This window comes from Erpetoichthys calabaricus, chromosome 10 (assembly GCF_900747795.2).
Source record: "Erpetoichthys calabaricus chromosome 10, fErpCal1.3, whole genome shotgun sequence".
Classification (NCBI taxonomy): domain Eukaryota; kingdom Metazoa; phylum Chordata; class Cladistia; order Polypteriformes; family Polypteridae; genus Erpetoichthys; species Erpetoichthys calabaricus.
Genome location: NC_041403.2, coordinates 37,600,377 through 37,622,804, shown reverse-complemented (window position 1 = coordinate 37,622,804; position 22,428 = coordinate 37,600,377). Strand labels below are relative to the sequence as shown.

General features: G+C 38.3%; 1 protein-coding gene across 8 annotated transcripts in view; it reads left to right on the top strand.

Annotated features, from left to right (window-relative positions):
- The window catches only part of ntng1a (netrin g1a), a 524,315-nt gene that overhangs the window by 484,621 nt on the left and 17,266 nt on the right, over positions 1 to 22,428 (top strand). For 4 of the 8 annotated variants that reach the window (XM_051933209.1, XM_051933210.1, XM_051933213.1 and 1 more), the window contains one exon: positions 1,163 to 1,297. The exons of the other annotated variants lie outside the window; for them this stretch is intronic. In XM_051933209.1, the coding sequence (XP_051789169.1) occupies positions 1,163 to 1,297 (135 nt within the window). The remainder of the gene's footprint in view (positions 1 to 1,162; positions 1,298 to 22,428) is intronic. 8 annotated transcript variants of the gene reach the window in all.

The following is a 22,428-nucleotide window of genomic DNA, read 5'->3' as shown; positions in this document are numbered from 1 at the left end:
GAACCAGATTATTATTTCAGTTTGTTTCAACATATGAGTGGGGACCCAAAAATTCCTGCAGTCGGTCAATAGCCCAGGAGAGGGGTGTAGTTATCAAATATTCTGCTAAGTGTTATGTGCCTATAACTCAGGTTAATCAGTCTGCTGTGTGGGAGTTTTATTTCTGTCATTTTTTCTACAGTTGTGCAGATGAGTTCACCGATTTCTTTTTCTCTAAGCTACCATGGCCCATTTTCAAGAGATAATGATGATTGCATTTTTCGACACTGATGGACTTTTTGATAAAGAGTCTGCTTCTCGTGAACCGACTACTAATCAGGGACATTACACTGAACTGCTGAGGTGTCTACACTGAAACATCAGGAAGAAGAAAAACGATGAGAGCAGTAAAACTGTATTTTCCACCCTGACAATATACGTGCACACGCCGCATTATCAGTTGAAGAGTTTTTGACCAAAAAACAATGTGGTTGTTGCTTCACACCCCAAAGTATTGACCAGATCTCGCTCTCTTTGACTTTTTTTTGCTCTCGAAATTAAACTTGAGGCTGAAGGGGAGAATATTTGCTACTGCATTAGGAATCCTGGAAAAAACACAGGAGGCTCTAGACGTGGTAACAAAAGATGAGTGCACAAAATGTTTCTAAGAATGAGAATAGTGTATTGCATCTCAAAAAGAGTATTTTGAAAGTGACCGAAAAAGAATTGCTGTTTTATCATAAAGGTTCTTTTATATCAATTCTGGAAATTTTTGGGTCCCCCCTCATATGTTTTAATTTTTATTATACTGTTTTTTTTCTTTTGTCAGAATTTGATCACTAAATAAGTCCACCTTAACTGTAATTATTTGGAATACACTGATCTTGACTGCTTTCCAAAAACTAGTATCAATCTAAATGAATGTGTTATGACGTTTCAAAAGGTTTGCTGTAAGACCATGCGTAAAATCTATATGCTGATTTCCACTTTTCTCATTTTGCCAAAAATCCAGTTTCATGTTACTTTTCAAGTGTTACTCTTTGAAATGATTGCAAATGTGTAGCCATTGTTGACAGGGGTGGGGAGTGGATCAATAAAAAAAGGGGGATATTTTTTAAACCTGTGAAACCATTAACCCTTGGATTAGTCTCTAGTGTGTATATGTGTTGTCTTGTTTCTACAGACTGTAATTGTAATCCCTTTGGCTCAGTCACTGATCGCTGTAGTGGCACAGGAGTTTGTGAATGTAAGAAGGGAACGACAGGGCCTAAATGTGATGAATGTCTTCCAGGATTTATATGGCACAATGGATGCCAACGTAAGTAAAAACACTTCAGAGCAGCCCTCCTCCCCTGCAGTTTGATTTTCTTCCTATTCTTCTTGTTATTAACAATATAATTTTGCTGCCAAGGCTTACAATTGCTAGCATGAGCAGCTAATGACATCTAACTGAACCAAAACCAAACCAGTTAAAAATAAAATCACTTGCCTACATGGGCCAGACCTAGAAATGAATGGCAGTGTTTCTTTTTGTTCAGTTAAGCTTCTGCACTGATTTTTTAAACTACTTTCTAAACCTAATTGCCAAAATAGTTGGGTAATTTGGAATTATAATGTTGCACTTTTTGACTTGCATGGTTCACGGCATATATATTTTGTGATAATTGAAAAAGAGTTAAAGGTCATCTGGTGAATGCAGTTTAGTTTTATTTGCAGCTTAAAGCATGCCCTTTGCACTTTTGCACCTTTCTTGGGGGTTGGGTGTTGATCTGCTTTATTATACTGTTTTGATTTTTAATAAAAATAACTTTTTTCTTCAAAGATGAATGAGTACATTAAGTGACTATGACCTTTTGTAGTCTGTATGTTGTCTACAACAAAATTTTGCTTACAAAAGTCACTGTTTTCTATTATGTGTCTTGTTAATTACTGTTTTTTTTTTAATAATGTAATATTATGAAATAGTAAACCTTGTGTGCAGAATTTATGGAGTAGTAAGACAATGTGAATGATCTGCAGTTATTTTAATAAACGATTACAATTATTAAATGTTAATATTTGTGGAAAGGTGGACTTAATAAGACAGACATGCTTAAACATTGAGTTTGGCTGCAGATCTTCTTGAAAAAGACTAAGGCTATCTGAGTGATCATTCAGTTTTCATTTATGCTGATGCTGCAGATAATGCTGTAAATTCTTTATGCAGTTCATATGGAATAACATACCATTCCCAAACCCACTTTATCCATCTCAGGGTTCTTAGGAGACTGGATCTTAACTAAAGAGGACTTGGGCACAAGGTAGGAGCAAGCCATGAACAGGGCACCAGTCCACAGCAGGGCTTTTTCACGCACAAACTCAGACTCACTCAAAGCCAAAATGCAGCTGCCAAATAACCTAACCTGCATTTCTTTGTCGAAATGGGAGGAAAACTAGCACATCTAAGAGAACATCCATGCAAATACAAGGAGACCATGATTGCTCCTTGTTGGTGACTGGGCACAAGATTTGAACTGAAGATGCCAAGTCTGTGAGACAGTGCCAATACATTTACATTTTACATATTTATGCTTTGCAGATGCTTTTATCCAAAAACAGGTCAACATAATCAAGGGGACTGTTCGGGAGCAAGTATTACATGACAAGGTTGCAAAATCAATGACCAAAAGTGAAAAGTTCAGAACAAAATGCAAGCTAGTTACAAGAACCTATCAAAGCCATTATCAATTCACCCAACAAAAGTCTTCACATGCTTCTTAAACACATTGAAGGAGTCAGAATTTATGGAGGTAGACAGTTCATTCTACCAGATAGATGCTACACATGAATAGAGTCTGGATTGATATTTATTCCATAAGAGATTACATTACCATACGCCATTCATTCACAGATCTGAGAGGAGGAGAAGAAAACAGAATCTCACAAGTGTCTCCATACATATAGGTGCTGACCTGTTGACTACTCTGTAGGCAAGCATCAAGGATTTGAACTTAATATGGGCCAGTACAGGGTGCCAATACACTGATCTAAAAAATGGAGTGACATGTGCCAGCCTTGGTTGGTTGAATACTAGACATGCTGCTGCATTTTGAAGTAGTCCAGATATGACAAGACCAAACGCTGCTTATTCTGTCAGATAAGTTCTGATCTTGCAGATGTTGTATACAGTTAATCTGCAAAACCAAAAGGCCATTGCAATATGGTCAGTGAATGACGGTTGGTCATCAATCACCACTCCAAGAGTACTTACCATCTTGCCAGGTGGTAGCAATAGTGAGCTGAATAGCCAGGGGAATTGCTATAATAAGAAGGTCCACCTTTGCTAGATTGATCTGGAGATGGTGTTCCTTCATCCAGGCTGCAATATTAGTGAAACATTAAGCAATTTGAGCTGATACAGTGTGGTCCAAAGGAGGCAATCGCTGGTACTGCTATGTTTGGCTCAGTGCTTATAAGAGAAACTATGGGACAGGATGATAGGGCCTAGTGAGAACAGGTATAGAGAGAAGAGAGAGGGCCCAGCACCAATCCTTGGGGCATTGCCTGAAGCACCCTTGACATCTCATTTCCAGGATCTGCCCAAGGGCAGGACTGAAACTATGTGATTTAATGTTGACTGTATCGAAGGCAGAAGGAGGAGGTCTAGCGGAATGAGGACAGGTGACATGATGGTAGCTCTAGCCAGCCGTGAACAGCAGCAAGTAGAATGGTGGTGTGGCTCCTCTTTAAGCCTGACTAATTAGGATCAAGCAGTCTGTTCTGTAGACAAAAGGAAGACACTTTACTGGAGACAGCATATTCAAGTGCCTTAAATAGAAAGGAGAGGAGAGAGGCTGGTCTGTAATTATCTCCTTCAGATGGGATTCTTGAGAAGGGGATTTATTAGATAACAACTTTGCCAAAATGCTGCTGTTCAGATTTCACAAAGAGGTGTAGGATTTTAGTGCTTGATTTTAGTATGACAATGCTTACAAATTGTATTGTTATACTAAGCTCTGCCTTTAATAATAATAATACATTTTATTTATTTATAGGCGCCTTCCTAAACACTCAAGGACACCGAACAATAAATGAAACACACATTATAAACAAAACTAAAATACGAAATTTAAAATCAGACAGAGCAATTGTAGTCAAAGAGATAAAGCAAATGAGTTTTAAGTTTAGATTTGAAAAGTGAGAATGATTCAATATTTGTCTTCTGCATCTTTATGACAAGCAAAATGAACCGAAATGCCCAATTTGAATGTGGATGAAGCAGTTGGTAAAGGAATTTCTGCATAAATGCTAATGTTTTCAGAGTGCCGTTTTGTTATATATGTGCCAAAGAAATGCATTTCTTTTACATTCACACAGATTTTTACACACTTTTACAAATTCCAATACCTATACATGATACCATAAATGACAACAAATTCCAATACTTGGCCTCAGCATGCTAATGACATATTGCAATGACAAATAATGCAATGCTTAACATACATTTTTTTTTTCTGCCACACCTAAATTTCAGTGTTGGATCCTAACTTGTTCCTGATGCTGGCAGGATAGATGCTGGCTCCTTGTGACCTCGAATTGGACTGGTACGGCTTGAAAACAAACAGAAGGATTAAATCCCTTTACTTGATAATAGTTTTTAAAACCCTTAAATAATAAATACAGCCCTCAAGAAATAGAAACACAATTTATAAACCATGTGATCTCTTTGCAAGTACTGCAACAAAAAATAAGATTAATAAATTGTTTATACCACCTCAACATTAATTAAAATGACCGTGAAGACTTTCTATATGGTGGGATACCATCATGACAAAGATTAAGGCCTTTGAGCTCAAGTGGTACTTTACAAGGCCTTTGTTTGGATGTACCTTTTGGTTCTTCCATTTTCAGGTTCAATTGATCCACTTTCCCATCTGTTTTTGCTGACTAAAACTACACATATATATACTAAAAAAGCTCATATGTTTTTCATCTGTTCACCTGGTAGTTGTAATCTGCCACTCTTATACCATTACAAGCAGTCCATCTTTTATTCCTGTCAGTGAAATTCAGAAGGAGAACAACTGGCTGCCTTCGTGTATCTATGAATTAGAGGATTAAAAATAATGTAATAGAAAACATTTTAGAGGCACAACAATCACCTCACAACCTTAGACCACCCTCACAACCCACAAAACGGTAGTAGGAGATGATGATAATCAAATTTTCCCTTTAAAACACTTCTCTGATGATGTTAGAAAACGCTTGAAAAACATGCGAAAAACGCTTGCAAAATGACATTAATAAGCTTGAAAAACACCAAACGCTGGAAATTTATAATGCTCAAGTATGAATGGGCCCTAAGACAAACTTCTAGAGAGTAAAATTATAATGTGTCAGCCAAGACCTCATTCTCCCTAACCCTTCACCGTGTGACCTGTTCAGCTTGTCAGTGTCCAGTATCTACACAATTTACGGCCATGCTTCAGAGTAATAGTTTTTGTCTGTTACTGTGAATTTTTTGGCTTTGTGATATAATGAAACAAACATTCAGAAAAATGTACTATGCATCACAGATGTGCAGATAACAACTGTGAGTCTTACTTACTTACTGACTTACTTAGTCTGTTCAAAGGCCATAGCGAAATGAAAGACCTTTCTATATGTTAGTGTAGTGAAAGGTGGCATGTAAACATAGTAATTAACACTGTTGTGTTGTAGCTCCAGACTCCTTAGTTCAAATTACACCCTGGTCACTGTTTGAGTGCCATTTGTATGTTCTCCCCATATCTGTATGGGTTTTTCCTACTTATCCCAAAGAATATATTTTCAATTAGTTATAGACTTTAAATTGAATGAGTAGGAGTACCGTATATACTCATAGATAAGTTCTCCCGCAGATAAGTTGGGACTTGATTTTACCATATAAGTTTTGGTATTTTATAATGCTGGATGTAAAGTCGAATGCGGAAAACTCACACTATTGATCCAAGAGATTATGATATGCTAATGCCCATCTGAGAGAGTAACCACGGAGCACACAGCCTTTCTTTTCTATTTATTGTGCCTACATGACCACACAGTAATACCCAAACTATTCTGAAGCAACGTTTGCACTGTTTTGTGCTTTTGTATCTCACACCCTCATACACCTTTATTATAAGAGCATCCCTTATCTACGATGGAGCACTCGATCAGAAGAAACTATGAAGCTGGTTTTAAATTAAACGTCGTTGAAGTAGTGAAAGAAATTGGTAACTGCGCTGCTGCAACAAAATTCAATGTGTCTGAGAAACTGGTGCGAAATTGGAGGATGCAAGAAGATGTAAAAAAAAAATTTAAGTGTCGCATTTTTGAACGGGCATATAAGTCAGGTCTGATTTTATGATCGATTTTTCGAGTTTTAAGACCCGATTTACACGTGAGTTTATACAGTACATGTGTGAATGGTTCTTGTCATCAATGACATTCCATTCAGGAATAGTTCCTGCCTTGACACTGTTAGGGAAAACAGTGTGTATTAAAAGTTCCTGAAATATCTATGCATCCAGGCTGACTGACACCATGATGGTTCCAGAGCTAGGAAACCTCTTGCCAACACACTGATTTAGTGGCAGTAAGGATGGTCCTTGTGTGACGATCCACTCCAACTCACCTACAAGGAGAATCCACAACTCAAAGAGCATGCAGATAACAGACATGTAGATAGCCCAGGTTTTTTGGCAATAACTGTTAGGGAGAATACACTGCAAATAAAAAGTAGCAGAGTCACAATTAGTAAATGAATCCAAAATGGACATCTTTAGTGCAATAAACCTGAGGGGATTCACTCCGTGTACTAATCAGTTTACTGTGACTTGACTAAATAGTCAAACAAAGCAGTGGCCTTAAGTAAGTTAGGCTAATTTGCATCGCACGGTCAAGAACCATTTCAGTTTACACTACTCAGCATACAGATAAATGGTATATTCTTTTAATATATCTGTGTCTTACTATTATCTAAAGGTCCCAAAATAGTTTAACAGATTAAAAGCCTTTGGAAAATGTTTGATTCATTGAATAAGACTTCTTATATATAAATTATTATTAAAGACAAAAAGTTTAAACATCATATGATCTCATCGTCATAGTGACGTACTGAATACCAATAGTTCAGAAATGTCTACGTTTAATGGGCAGGCACACTCTGAGCACTTTTCAAATTTATACAGAAAGTTTTCCCCTTACAACTTCAACTCTGGACCAGACAAAGGGGGAGGTATAGGAAATGGATGGATGGATTGTCAGAGGAAAAAGGCAATCATAAAAACATTCTTGCTCAGTATTAACCTGGTTAAAACAAAAAGCATTTATTTCCATACTACTGAAATGTATTTTTACTATAAGTACTTGGAATACATCACAGTCTGAGGCTCACTTCTAAGGATGCACACAGCAAGCTTCAGTCTGAACTTCTCCTTCTGCCAGTGTATTTCTATCTTTGATAATGCTCTGTCATTGCTCTGTACTGTGCCATCCTAGTGGGCACATGCCAATCAATAACTACTTCATAATACAGAGTATGTATATTTATCCCTCCACTACACTTTTGGCTGACCCTCTTAAAATCTTAAATTATGAATCCACTTATATTTTATATGATTTACAAACAAACCACAAGAATCTCAGAAAATCGCTGGGGCCTTTTTACTAGGAATCCTGTCAACATTTACCAACCTAAGAACTTAGGATTCTAAGATTTAGGTAGAATTTTTCTTTCTGTTGTTATGTTAATGCTACACTAGTGAGAGGGCCAGGGCTCAGAGACACTTACAGTAACCATTATCAAGGTAAATAACATACTCTGAATAGGAAGCATGTGTTTTACATATGTTAACTGAAGTGTGAAATTCCCATTTGAACTGTGGGTTTGTTTCATTGATGGAATCAACATGTCAGTTACCAGCAGGAACATCACAACAGGAGCAGGTGAGTGTAAGAGAAGTAGTTTCAGCAGCAACAAGAGGTTACATCTTTGAAGGAGTAATGCAGTGGGGGAGCAGACTAAAGGTGAGGATGAATATGGCTTTGATGTGAAGAGTGCAGTTACCTCAGTATGTGCACAAGAGATGCAGGGTGTAGTGAAAACGTGCATGAAAAATGTTCAAAGGATTAAAAAGATGAGGGGAAGAGACAGAAAAGCAGGGGCACCAGCATAACCTGATTCTTAAATCAGCCTTGGCATTAAGCTGCTTGAGTCAAGTGTTGAAATTTCCAGGCTTTGATGGTGTGTGTAAAGAATTTGTTCAGTTTATTTGAATTGGTGTAACTCAAAACAATATATACTTGTTATTAAGTGGTTTGCGAATGGAAAAGGTGCTATATAAATACAATGCATTATTATTATTATTATGTTGTTTTTGTTAATGTATTGAAGCTATATTGAAGCAACATGCAAATAATCATTTAAATAACTAGTATTATGAACACAGTATAGTTAAAATAGTACAGATTACATGCAACTAAAACACAAATTATAATACTGAAATTGAAAGGAATAATATAATGCAATATATGCAAAAAAATATATATCTCCACCTTAATAAAAAGATAAGTGCCTGGGTATCTGTGTGTCCATCTGGTTGCTATGTCCCTGTCATTCCAAAAGATGGCACATCACAAACATTTTATTAATAAAATACATTGCATTTGTCATATCACAAATATTAACAACTGCTTTTACAAATCCTATAACAACTGGCATATAACAGTGACATATGCATTGCTTTTGTTATGCCAACAGATGGTACATCAAAAACATGTGTAGTAATGCATTTTGTTACTCCAGAGGTTTGTGATGCACCGGGTCTGTGGGTGAAGGTACCCTTTAAATTGAGTGAAGAAAAAGAAGAAAGGCCACATTCATTAAAGCTATCAATAAGCCACAAATACTCAGATAACAGCTCTTTGCAACAGTTATGTTTAGAAGGACACCTCTGAACACAAAGCATGTTGGCCCTTGCAGCAGGTGGGCTACAGCAGTAGAAGACAATGCCAGCTTCAACTCCTTTTAGCTAAGAATAGAAAGATGAGGTGCCAAGAGCATGTGATAACCAAAACTGTATTGTATGACTGAAGACTGGAAAAGGGTCGCCCAGTCCAACAAGTCTTCATTTCTGTCACAGATAGGATGCTCAAATGTTCATATGCACGACTTGAATCAACCCTGTTTTGTCTCTTTGGCAAAAACTGGTGACAGGAGTGTAATAATGTGGAAAATATTTTTCTTGGTGCATGTTAGATTTCTTTAATGTCACAGCATGCCTAAACAATATTGCAGATTCCAGCATCACTGCAGCCTTGCTCAGGATAAGCAAATTTGAAACTGGATGGATTGCTGGTTGGATGTACATTATATCATCCCTTTATGGCCACAGCCTTCATTTCTCACATGAATAATTCCAGAACGATATTGCTCCATGACACAAAGCATGCTTCATCACAAGCTTCTTCTAAAACATGGCTTTATTGTTAGCTTACTTGAATGGATTGCACAGTTCCCAGGTCTCAATTCAGTGGAGCACAATTACGATGAGAGGATGGAATGGGATGTTCACAGCATTAATAACGTGTGGCCAAACAATCTGAAGGGACTGTGTGATGCTATCAAGTCAGCGCTGACCATAATCACCAAGGCATGTTTCTTGAACATAGTTGAAAAAAAATACTTACAAAATTCAGAGTATTCTGGAGGCAAACAGATTACAACCTGATAACAGATTGGTGAACCTAATGACTGTACATATAATGATGCAGTCTATTTTGTGATTCAGTATAAAGCAGTTTTCAGGTATCTCCAAACCATAATGAAGTTGAGGAGATCAAAAAAATAAAAATGAGTGTTCATTAGTTAAGTAGAGATCACAAAAAGATGCAAACAATGGTAGTAACAAAGAGTGCAAGAACAGAATAAAACCTTGTAGTCACTCTAGGCCTACCTTCATATCTCTCAAACTCCTGTCTATTTTTGAGGTGGCTTTCAACAATTCTCAGTACAGTACTGTCACCACACCCGTGTCCTTCGTCTCTGTTTGAGGTCTGGCACCTCTCCCACTAGTCTCCCACTTCCCAACTCCACACTTGTCTGTTCTCTCATCAGAAAACTGGCTGTATGATTCTAACCCCACCAGCTCCCTACACACACAACAGCCATCTGGAATTATTCTGGCCTATCCTGAAATTTCTTCAGTGGTGAAGGCAGCTCTACAGTGCTAGCATGGACACCAGCCTAGGTCTCCTTACCTGTATAGTGGCTCTTAGCATCACTGCACACCTGTGCTGTCCATGGTGCTAAAAGGTCCAGATATTACAAATCATGCCCATATCACATAAGGTACAGTATATTCATTTACCTGGACCATGTGCCCTAAGTAACCAGGACTATTTTATTGTGCAATTTTCTTTTTCTTCCTTCTTGCCACACCAACCAATAGTGGAGTTCCTCGCTTTTTGTTCCTTGCCTTCTTTCCTGGAGGTGTTCAGACATTCTTTACAGTAGCAGTTCTTTACAGTATGTTGCCTGCATCAAGATGTTTTGTCAGCCAGTATTCCTTTTCATTACATGTGCCCCTAGCTGATGTTAAACTGGGCCTTTGGCTGTGCCTGTTTGTTCCTGAATTTTTCCCATTAACTTATATCCCCATTACTATACAGATTGTGATGGTTTGCTCAGTGGGTCAAGTGATGTGTTCTGTTCTGTTTATTTCCCATTTTGTGTTTTACTTGCATTTATTTCTCCCTTATTGATATATTTTTGGCCTCCCTTGCATTATTCAGGATAAGAAAGTAGCTACTATAGTAGCCCATCTTTGCGACCACGAAGTGGAATCAAAAATTCCTGGAACTGTAAAAACAAAATTATAAATCTTACAGCAATTGCCTTTATGCCACTTTTAAAATACTCTCCTTGAGATCCAATACTCCAAATACTCCAATACGTTGAAGTATTGAGGCTTCTACAGGAAAGCTTCAAGAAAAACGTCCAGAGATGTGGCACACCCAAAACTAGATTTTGCACCGTGACAATGCACCTGCTAACACCACATTGTCATTTAAAGAGCGTTTGGCCAAATACGATGTTGTAGTCGCTTTGCACCACTTGTACTTGCCAAATCTGCCACTGTGACCTCATTTTGTTAGACTGAAGGGAAGAAATACATTAAAAAATGCAGGAGTACAGAAAATGTTAACAGGAATGAGAGATGTCTTGGGATAAGTATTGCATCTCTAGAAGAGTATTTTGAAGGTGACTAAAATGGATATACTGTATATATATATATATATAAAGAGAGAGACAGAATGTATATTTATATTAGCTATATACACTGCGAAACAAAATTAAGGGAATACTTAAGTCACAAATTGGATCTCGATGAACGAAATATTTGAGTCGAAAATCTTTAGTGAGTAATACCATGTAATTCTTAAAAAAACATCATTATGTAACAACAGTCAATAGAAACCAAAACCCATTGTGAGCTGATTCAACATCACACCGAAACATGAATTCAACTTACATGAATTTCATCATGGCAACTCCTAATGTGACTCAGTAGTGTACATGGCCCCCACGTGCCTGTATGCACTCCTGAAAATGTCTGGGCATGCTCCTGATGAGACAGTGGATGGTGTTCTAAGCAAGACCTGGATTAGGGCATCAGTGAGTTCCTGGACAGTGTGTGGCTCCACATGGTGTTGCTGCTTACATCGATACCTAACATCCAAGAGGTTTTCAATGTTCAGACCAGTCAATGACATCAATGCCTTTGTCATCCTGGAACTGCCTATACACTCTGGCAACATGAGGCCGGGCATTGTTCAACACCAGGAGGAACCCAGGGCCAACTGCACCTGCATAAGGTCTGACGATGGCTCTGACGATTTCATCCCAGTACCTATCTACAGTCAGGGTACCATTGCCTAGCGCATGGAGGTCTGTGTAACCCTCCAAGGATATGCCACCCCAGACCACCACTGACCCACCGCCAAACTGGTCATGCTGGATGATGTTGCAGGATGCATAATGTTCACCACAGCATCTGTCACATGTGCTCAGTCTGAACCTGCAATCATTTGTGAAGAAAATGGAGCACCAATAGCGGAGCTGCCAATTGTGGTATTCTTTGGTGAATGTCAATCGAGTTGCACAGTGCTGGACTGTGAGCACAAGTCCCACTAGAGTTCATTGTGTCCACCCTCACGGAGTCTCTTTCTGGCAGTTTGGTCAGAAACATGCATACCAGTAGCCAGCTGGAGGTCATTTTGTAGGGCACTGGCAGTGCTCTTCCTGTTCCTCCTCGCATAAAGGAGCAGATACCAGTCCTGCTGCGGGGATGATACCCTTTAACAGTCCTGTCCAGCTCTCCTCGTGTAATGGCTTGTCTCCTGGTATGTCCTCCATGCTCTGGAGACTGTGCTGGTAGACACAGCAAACATTCTTGTGACAATATATAAGGATGTGCCATCCTGGAGCAGCTGAACTACATGTGCAACCAGAGTTAGCTGTAGGTACCAAGTTGTGCCATGGACAATGGCAAAACACAAAACTAGTATAGAATCAGACAAGAAGGATTAGGAGAGAGCAATGGCCTGCAAAAGCATTCTCTTTTTGGTTATTGTCTTGCTGTTGCCACTCCAAGGCACCTGTTTTCACTTTCATTTGCATCAAAGCAGGTGAAGTTGATTCACAATCAGTTATACTTCCTCACTGGACAGATTTATATCCCTGAAGCTTAATTGACTTGGTGTTAGACTGTGATGATTAAGTGTTCCCTTAATATTTTTGAGCATATTTTATTTAATTTGAGCATACTGTATATATTTAATCTATATAGGTAAGTGTAAGAGGCCAATGATCATCTCCTCAGTACTCGCGTATATGAACTGCGAGTTTAGCATTTGTGGAAAACCACAAAATCAAGTGTCATGACATTTTACTTTAAAGTTTATAACACTAAGACCAGCTTTTTTGTCCTGTATTACTCCTAAACTCCATTTTCCTAGATAAACTGTACCCTACAAATGATCACAGTACAGGCAGTAATGACGATAAGTACCGAATGCCATACAGCTCATTGTCTCATAGATCAGAACAATAGAACAATGTAGAAACCTCTCAGTGAAGATAATTACAGGGTAATTCACACTTAATACCTAGCTTTCTTTCAGCATATTGATTAAATATTAAGTTTAATTAATGAATCAATTGAAAACTCCATTATCGCACATATTAATCACCCTCTTTAAAAAATAAAAAAGGCATTTGGCGCTCCAAATTTGTTGAGAAAGCTTTGCCAAAAAAAAAAGCTGAGAAATGAGTCAAGTATTTAGAAGCCATGCATAAAACAATCAATTGGGCTCACTCACCGCTTTCTGCTTAACTGAATTTGCCATAGTCTCCTGTATTTTAGCGAATTCTAAAGTGAATTCCCTCCCATGTTACTGTTCTCAGCACATTTTAACTGCATGTGGAGTCAAATTCACATCAACCGACTAAAAGAGTGTGTATGAGTATACTTAGTACATTATAGGACTAAAGATAATTATTTTCTGTCCTCAGTGTAGAACAGGGGTGCTCACACTTTTTCGGCTTGCGAGCTACTTTTAAAATAACCAGGTCGAAATGATCTACCTACATTAAAAATGCTATATATATATATATATATATGTATATATATATATACAGTATATATACTGAGTATACTTTATACATAAAATATATGTTGTCGTACCTTGCATAACTGAATAACCTTTATGGCACAATAACAATTCAATACATTTATGGTCACTACAGTATTTGGGTTTTATAATGTTCATGTGGGAAAAGGCTGACTCGCATAAATAAGTAGAGCCGAATAATGCAGTCAAGGAGGCAGCACATTTCCTCATGTTTGGGTACTTTTCCTCTGTGAGTAAGTTCCAAAACTGCCCAAGAGCCCCAGACTTCAGCTGAATGTCATCCTGTAGTGTCAAAATCTCATCCTCCACTGTAGAGGAGTTTTAGGTGAAACAGTGTTGCAATTTTTGATGTGGGTGAATCACCCTCAACATCTTCCCTAAATGGATAGCATTTAAATGTAGCATTTGGCTCAAGTAAAGCTGAGTCTTGAAACCGTCTGTCAAAGTCTGACAGGCAATTTTCAATCTGCTCTGTGTAGCGTATGCTGTCAAGTTGTGCATACGCCTTCCATTGTGTCTCCAGCTCTGACGCAAGGTTTTCCCCAAATCAAGGTACTGCAGCTTTGAGGACAGATGTTGCATTTTTCATTTGAAAGCATTAACTGAGCTAATCATATTGATCATGGAGTTCTCTTTTCCTCGCAGCCATAAATTAAGCTCATTCAACATGTTGGTCAGATCGGAAAAAAAATGCCAAGTCTAGCGGCCATTGATTGTTATTAAGTTGCTTGTATTCTGCATGTTTAATGACAAGGAGAAACTCCTTTTTCTCCGGCCAGGGGTCTTGAAATCTCAGCAGGAATTTCTCCCTAGCCATCTGTCTCAACGAAGGCTTCTTTTATCATCTCTCCATCTTGGAAGGACTTCTTATGCTTAATGATCGAGTGACTCACCCGAAACAATGCTTTGGTGTGTCTGCCTTTGCTTTTGAATTCAGCCAAGTGAAAAATGATGGCTGTCCGATTAACTGCGATTTTAGTTCCCTCTCCTTTCTCTTTCTCAGATCACTTTTCGGAAGGAAGTCAGTTTCGTAGTTTTTATGAACAGTTCGAAAGTGCCTTTCCACATTTTCCTTCTTTGGAATAGCAATGATAGATTGACAGATTAGACAAACGCACTCTGACTGTGACATTGTGAGAAAAAAAATCCTCTTCCAATTCCACATCCAGCCCATACCCTCCCCAAACAAATTTTATTTTTAAATCTCTTCTTTAGTTGATGTAAATTGGAAGGCTAACTAGATCACAGCCGGAGTTTTGCAGTAGCTCGCGTGTTTGATCGTGCGTGCGGGATGACCAGTGTGTTAGAAGAAAAGAGATCTCAGACTGGCTGCCCTGTATGTCAATCAAGTGGCAAATACCATAGGGAGGATATACTGTATGATAGACTAACGTTTAAAAAATTTTTTTTTTGAATGCAACGCGATCTACCTGCACTACCTTTCCAATCTACTGGTCAATCACAATTGACGCATTGGGCACCCCTGGTGTAGGACAACAGTTTGCTCTTGAAGCAATCCACTGACCATGAAGATTTCCTCCCCATTCTACCCATATAACAAAGTGACAAATTTGTCTGCTGGAGAAGCCTTTCACTTTTTGGCCACTTTTACTAGATGTGGAGTCAAGTTCTCATTGATGGACTGAACGGTGAGCAATGAGCATGCATCCATCCATCCATCCATTTTCCAACCCGCTGAATCCGAACACAGGGTCACAGGGGTCTGCTGGAGCCAATCCCAGCCAACACAGGGCACAAGGCAGGAACCAATCCCAGGCAGGGTGCCAACCCACCGCAGGACACACACAAACACACCCACACACCAAGCACACACTAGGGCCAATTTAGAATCGCCAATCCACCTAACCAGCATATCTTTGGACTGTGGGAGGAAACCGGAGCGCCCGGAGGAAACCCACGCAGACACGGGGAGAACATGCAAACTCCACGCAGGGAGGGCCCGGGAAACGAACCCGGGTCCCCAGGTTTCTCAACTGCGAGGCAGCAGCGCTACCCACTGCGCCACCGTGCTGCCCCAATGAGCATGCATTTCAGTATTATTTCTGAACACAGTGTTGAACCAATACCCGAGGTTTATTCACACAGATGTCCATTTTCCAAACTCTAAGCGGATTTCTCCCTCCGCCATTACAGACAGACAGTGATGAATTTGGCAAAAATTAAATAGATATTTTAAAAATACAGTGGATTCAGAAAATAATTAAGACCTCTTCAATTTCTACAATATTGTGTTGCAGATTTAATTTTAAATAGGTACATTTGAAATGGAAAGTGTCTATGAGCTGCCATCTTCAGGCCTTTTCACAGCTACACAAGAAGAGTCAGTTTGTCCCGAAGCCCCCTGAGCATTGTCTCGGCTGTATGCTTCAGGTTTCTGGAAGGTGTTCCAGTCATAGAATACCTGTACTCTGAGAAATACTTCTTCAAGCATCTCTCTGAATTTGGTTGTATAAATCCTTTTCTCAATTCTGACCAGTCTCTCTCTGACCCCACTGCTGATAAGTATCTACAGTAAGTACCCTTATGCTTTACTGTAGGGATGGCATTAGGCTTGTGATGAGCAGTGCCTGGTCTTTACCAGGCAAAATGTTTGGGGTTCTGCCCAAAGAGTTCAATTTTTATGTCATTAGGCCATAGAATCTTTTTCTTCATGCTTTCTGAGTCCAAGCAGGCTGTCATATGCACCTGATTAATGGAGTGCTGCTGAATTTGTCGTCCTTCCAACAGGTTCTCCTTTCTCCGTAGAGAACATCTGAAAATCTGTTAGAGTGACAATTGGGTTCGTTAGTCGCCTCTCTGAATAACACTGTTCTTGCCCAGTTACTCAAATCTCGAAAGAGTTCTGGTGGTTCCAAACTTGTTCCAAGTGCCAATGTTTTATCATTATTTTTGCCACCGTCCTGTTGGGAACACTGAAATGCTTTTACACCCTGGCCCTGGTCAATGCCTCACCACAATTTTATCACAATGGTCTACAGAGAGTTCCTTGGACTTCATGGCTTCTTTCTGGTCCTAATATGCACTGTGAATTGTGGGACATTATATACACAGGTGCATGTGTGCCTTTCTAAAAATGTCCAGTCAATCAAAGTTCTAGACGCATCTCAAGGATAAATACAGCAAACCAGACCACATGACCACAATCTGGGGTGCACAGCAAAGGTTCTGAATACTCGTAGAAATGACAGGTTTCAGTTTTAGATTTTAACTCAGTTTCCAAGCTTTTCTTAAAGCGTTTTTCTTATTCATTACAATTTATTGAGTGTAGATTGATGGGCAAAAATGGTAAATTTCTCCATTTAAAATGAAGAGAAAAGCCAAGCAAAATGACACCTTTTATTGGCTAACTAGAAAGATTACAATATGCAAGCTTTCGAGGCAACTCAGGCCCCTTCTTCAGGCAAGATGTAATACAGAAACTTTCTAGTTAGCCAATAAAAGGTGTCATTTTGCTTGGCTTTTCTCTACATTCATAATGGCTAACACGGTACAGCACCCTAGTACTCCATTTAAAATGAAAGCTACAACACAAAAAAGTGTGCAGAAAGTGAAGGGGTCTGGATATGTTGGAAATCCACTGTATACGTTTTTGTAATTTCTTAATCCAACTTTAGGGTCACAGGGAGCTAAAGCCTGGGATTGAACCCTGGGCTCTGGGATCCTGAGTTTGTTGGCCTTATTATACATTTTTGAAAATTATTCCTTTTCTCACCCTTTTGTATCACACATTATATGAGCTTCTTTTGATTAATTATTGATTATTTGTTTTTCAACAGTACAAAGAAACTGTCCATCATTTCTTCATGGGACCACTAAAATGTTATTATATGGACAATGACCAGATTTCCCCTTTTTGGAGCTTTTTTTAATGTTTACTTTAAACCATTCATACAGCAAAGCTACTGTATACAGAATGATTTCATACAGCCTCTGTCTTTTAAAGAACGCTTGGACAATGGTGGACAAAAATCAAACTAGAGCTCTAACCATGGAAAGGCCTGAACACCTGGCACCTTCTGCTCAATCCACCTGCATTATAACGCACAGGCTGAAAGGAGCACAATCCAATCTACCCCAGAGACCACCTTTCTGTTTTTACAGTAGAGGGCTGATTATATATGCATGAGAAGAACCTCTCTTCTTCTCTAACAAATTCTCATGTTAAAAATGTAAGAGGAAAGAAAATGTAATCCATTTAAATCCACGTGAAACTTCAAATGGCAGAAATTGAAATTCTTGTTATATGCACTTTAGGTTGTCAGTTAAGGTCGTGCCGGTCCTGAACAGTTTCCTTTATAACCCACCAAAGGCAACGCAACTACTCTTTGGAGATATGTTACCCAAAATCATAAAAAGATGAAAATGTGTGATGTCATCATGACTATAGGACAACCTCATAATTATATTTAAACATTACACTGATAGTAAAATATCTTATAAAAAAGACTTTTTATAATATTATTCATTATGATTCTGTTACATTTGCACATGAGAAGTCATCCAAACAGATGAAAGCATATTGCATTAAAAGGAGAAACATAAACTGCAAAAGAAGTCCAAAAAACTATAAATGGAAGCCATGCAGTTTTAGAGGATGTGCAAAATATATTATCTTGATCAAGGCTAATATCTGCTGGTTGACAGGAATGAGGGAAATAGAAGAGAGGTCCAGAAGTAAGACTACAGAGACAAGACAGGAGAGCAGCCAGATAGTTGAAACTGAAGACCAAAAGTTGGTTAATAGCAGGCCCTCCTAGAACAAGGGCAGAAATTTGCCTGAGCATTTTCTGAGTAGAACTGAAAGTAAGGACCTTTGCTAAGCCCATGGTGTGGCACAACCAATGCATTTGTTTAGCTCTTATTACATAGCTGTAAGTGACTAATAGATGCTCTGCTGGCATAGAACATAAGAAATTTGACAAAGGAGAGGAGGTCATTCAGTCCATCAAGCCCATTTGTTTAGTTAATAGCTAAGGTGTCCCAAATCTCATCCATATTCTTATTAAAGGTTGTCAACATTTCTGCTTGAACTCCATGTCTCGCTAGTTTGTTCCAGAGTTCCACGACTCTGTGTAAAGACGTGTTGCCTGGCTTCAGTTTTAAATGCACTTCTCCTTAACTTTCATTGATGTCCTCGAGTATGTGATTCACCGTTAAGCTAAAAGAATACCTTTGAGGAGTTTGCATGCCTGGATTAAGTCCCCACTTTGTCTCCTTTGCTTGAGACTAAATTGGTTTAATTCTCTGAGTCTATCGGAGTAGGCCATGTCCTTAAGTCATGTAACCCCTTGTTTGATTAGTCATGTTACACTTAACACACCATTTGTTAACATCTTATTATGCAGCAGTAAATCAGTAATTGATGCACACTGGTATCCTCTATTCTAAACTGTTACAGAGTAATTCTTTATGGTTTGGTGGCCACAGGCTCACCCATAGCTTCACCCCTGTGTGACCCCACATGTGAGGATAAAAACAACAGTAATAAACTAAGTATATTCACAAAGCATGAATTAAACACTGAGATAAGATAATGTTTTAATCAGAAATGAGTAATTATTATTTGTTTTAACTTTCCTACTACTGCTTTCTTATTGTGTAATATGTCTACAATGGTCCTCAAAGCATAAGAGCTACATCATTCTAAATTGCTATTTAGGCTGTCTGTCCTTGTTCAATTTTTGAACCTGAAATAACGGTGTAGTATTAAACCTTTTTTTTCTTAACACTTCTTGTGTTTGTGTGTTTAAAGTGTGTATTGGAGGAATCTCTTCAGTTTAAGAGAATTTATGAGAAAGTGTTTATTATAGTGTGCACTTTTGAACCCCTTATAGTTGTAATGGTTAATGGTTATAAAATATAAACAAATGTACACGTGTCCATCAGCACTTTTCGAGAATAATTCGGCTATTGAATAGAGATGTAAGGTATGGGGAATAGATGAAGATGAAGAGGGAAAGGGGCCTGAGCTGCAGATGTGTAACGTGTGCCATCCATTTGATTTGATACATATTAGTTAAAGCATGTTGGCTTGTTTTTCATAATTATTTTTTACTTATTGTATTATTATTTATATTTGTGGTGTGTGCAATGAAAGAGTCTATTTTTGATATCATACTTCTATGATAGGAGACATAGTTATTTTGTCTCCTATCTAGTAGTATAATAAGGATGATGAATACAATTTTTTAACTTGAATGGGCCCACTTGCTCACATCTAGTTAAAATGTCCAAACGAGAGATACACTATATAAGGACAGGAAAGAAAAATAGAAGGACATTACAAACATAAGCTACTACTACTACTACTACTACTCTGTACCACTTGAAAGTTTTATTTAGGTCCAGTGCAAGATTCATCAAATATATATAGTTTTTTATTTAACCATTCTCTACAGTGGGGTGGCATAGTGCTGCAGACTGCTTGCATTTGGCATGTTCCCCCAATCTCTGAAAAGGTTTATGTCCAGGCATTCCAGATTTACTAGTTCAATTGGTTATTGTATACTGGCCGTGTTTCGGTGGGTGTAAAGGGATTGGTACCCCATTTAGGGTTGCTAGCTGAAGCCCCCATCACAATGAATTGCATTGACTGGCTTTGAGAATATTGTGTTAGTGGTTTATTGAACATGATGTGCAGCCTCACAATATTAAAAAATGAATGTTGTTCATGTGTGTAGAACAACAGAATAATTGTGACAAGAAAAAGCCATTCAACCAAACAAACTCATCCATCCTATTCACCTAAATTCTCCAAAATAACATCAAGTTATTAAATGTATCTGTTTATAAAGTACACACATAAAAACAGCTTGACCATTTATTTATGAAATACAGTACCATGGCACACACACTACCATGTTATTCTTTATGATTATTATCTGATTGCATGTAACATATTACAATACACTGGGGGTTTTGGGGATACACACATGTTTTCTGTCAGGTAAAACTGCACAGCATCAAGTCAGACATGTATCTGGTTTATGATGGATTTTGTCATTGTGCAACTGCTTGCTTGCTTGTCATTTTAAATTAAAGTGTAAACATGTTCAGCCTCATTCCAAGTCTGACATTATGCTTAGGGAATTCCACAGAGCAGATCCAATGTTGTACATTCATTTAAATCACAAGTATTTGAAGTCATGGGTGATGAGGAGAAAAATGAATATGGTCAGGAAGTGTGCATTTTATGTATTCATGGAAACTGAAGAGAGAAACAGTTTTTATTAATGTTAACATAGAAGCCCTAAAAAATCAAGACATTTTATTTTGAAATAGTGTATATAACAAATTTATAATGTGTGCTAATAAAAATGAGTTGAAAATATATATAACATATATTAATGCAGTCCCCTTTGGGCTGTTAATGTCCATAACAAAATATATAATGCTGTAAATACTCAAGACAGTGTGTTTCTGCCTGAATTATTTGCCTTGAATTGAGGGCAGGTGACCTGAACTGCAGTGGCTTCAGGTTTATGATACAAACAGTCTCTCAATTTGAATTTAATGGAGTAAATCATTTAATTACAGAAGGCAAGTCCCATCCTTCTTGTTCTACCATAGCAGAATTTCCTGGGAAACTCAAAAACATGCTTTGTGGGCAACTGTGAATTTCTTTCTAAATGTGACCTACTAACATCTGTTTGTGCAAAATTGAAACGGTTACTGTTAATGTTAGCTGATTTAATTTTTTTGAATCTCATTGGTAATGAGTTGTATTGCTAGCCTCCATATATATAAAATCCAATGTCTGTCTGTCTGTATTTCTGTCTGCTTTTTCATGAGAGAACTACTTAACGGATTTAGATTAAACATTTCGGTTGATTTTGCGACCTCTCTCATCATGCTATGTATCAAAGTTTGTTTGCGGTACCAATTTATTTACGCAATTCAGAGAGACGCGCAGCGGGCTGAGGGGATTGGGGTGGGGCCCTCCTCACTCACACGTCAGCCTTGGGGAGTACTATACCTCCACTTAGCTAGCAAATGAGAGAACTAGAAAAAAACCCGATCTAAGTCTGTTAAGTAGTTCTAGCTAAGAAGATGTAAGATGCTAATGTTTGTGGCCCGTTTTGGGAAGTCATCACTACAGAGTGCCACAAGGATAACCAAAACTGGGTCTTCAGGCCTCTACTCTTTCAAAAGACAGAGGTTGCAATGACTGAAGGCTCTTGATGATAACATAGCAGCACCACCTCCAACAATTACAAACACATTTGACCCCCAGTTCAGGAAAAGTCTGACTTTGAGGTTTGCCAAGTTGCTTGTATGAAGGAGGCAACACTCATTGTGTGGGTTTAGTGAAGTCCTTGTGTTTCATGTATCTGTTGTTTTTACATTTCTAATTCCTTGCCTTTGAAGGCATCTTCCAGCTAGGGAGAACCTGATAACAGAATTGCAGCAGATATGCAGATACATTTTTAAAGGATTTATCAAGAATTGACATTTTCAGCCTTTAGCAGAATCAATGTAATGTTTGCTAGAGTAGAAATCCTTTGCTTGCAGCAGTTATTAGAGGCTGACAAGAGCAGAAGACTTCTGTTTAATTAATAAAGGATTTCTTATGCCTTAATTGCATCCAAAAGCTCTTGGGGATATGTTATTTCATACACATGTAGATTATTTGACTTAATTTTAATTAAGTGGGACAGCTGCTGTCATGCATGTTTAAGATATCATAATATTTAAGGGCAACTCTGAGTGGGGTTTTACAAGCAGCAGTATGTT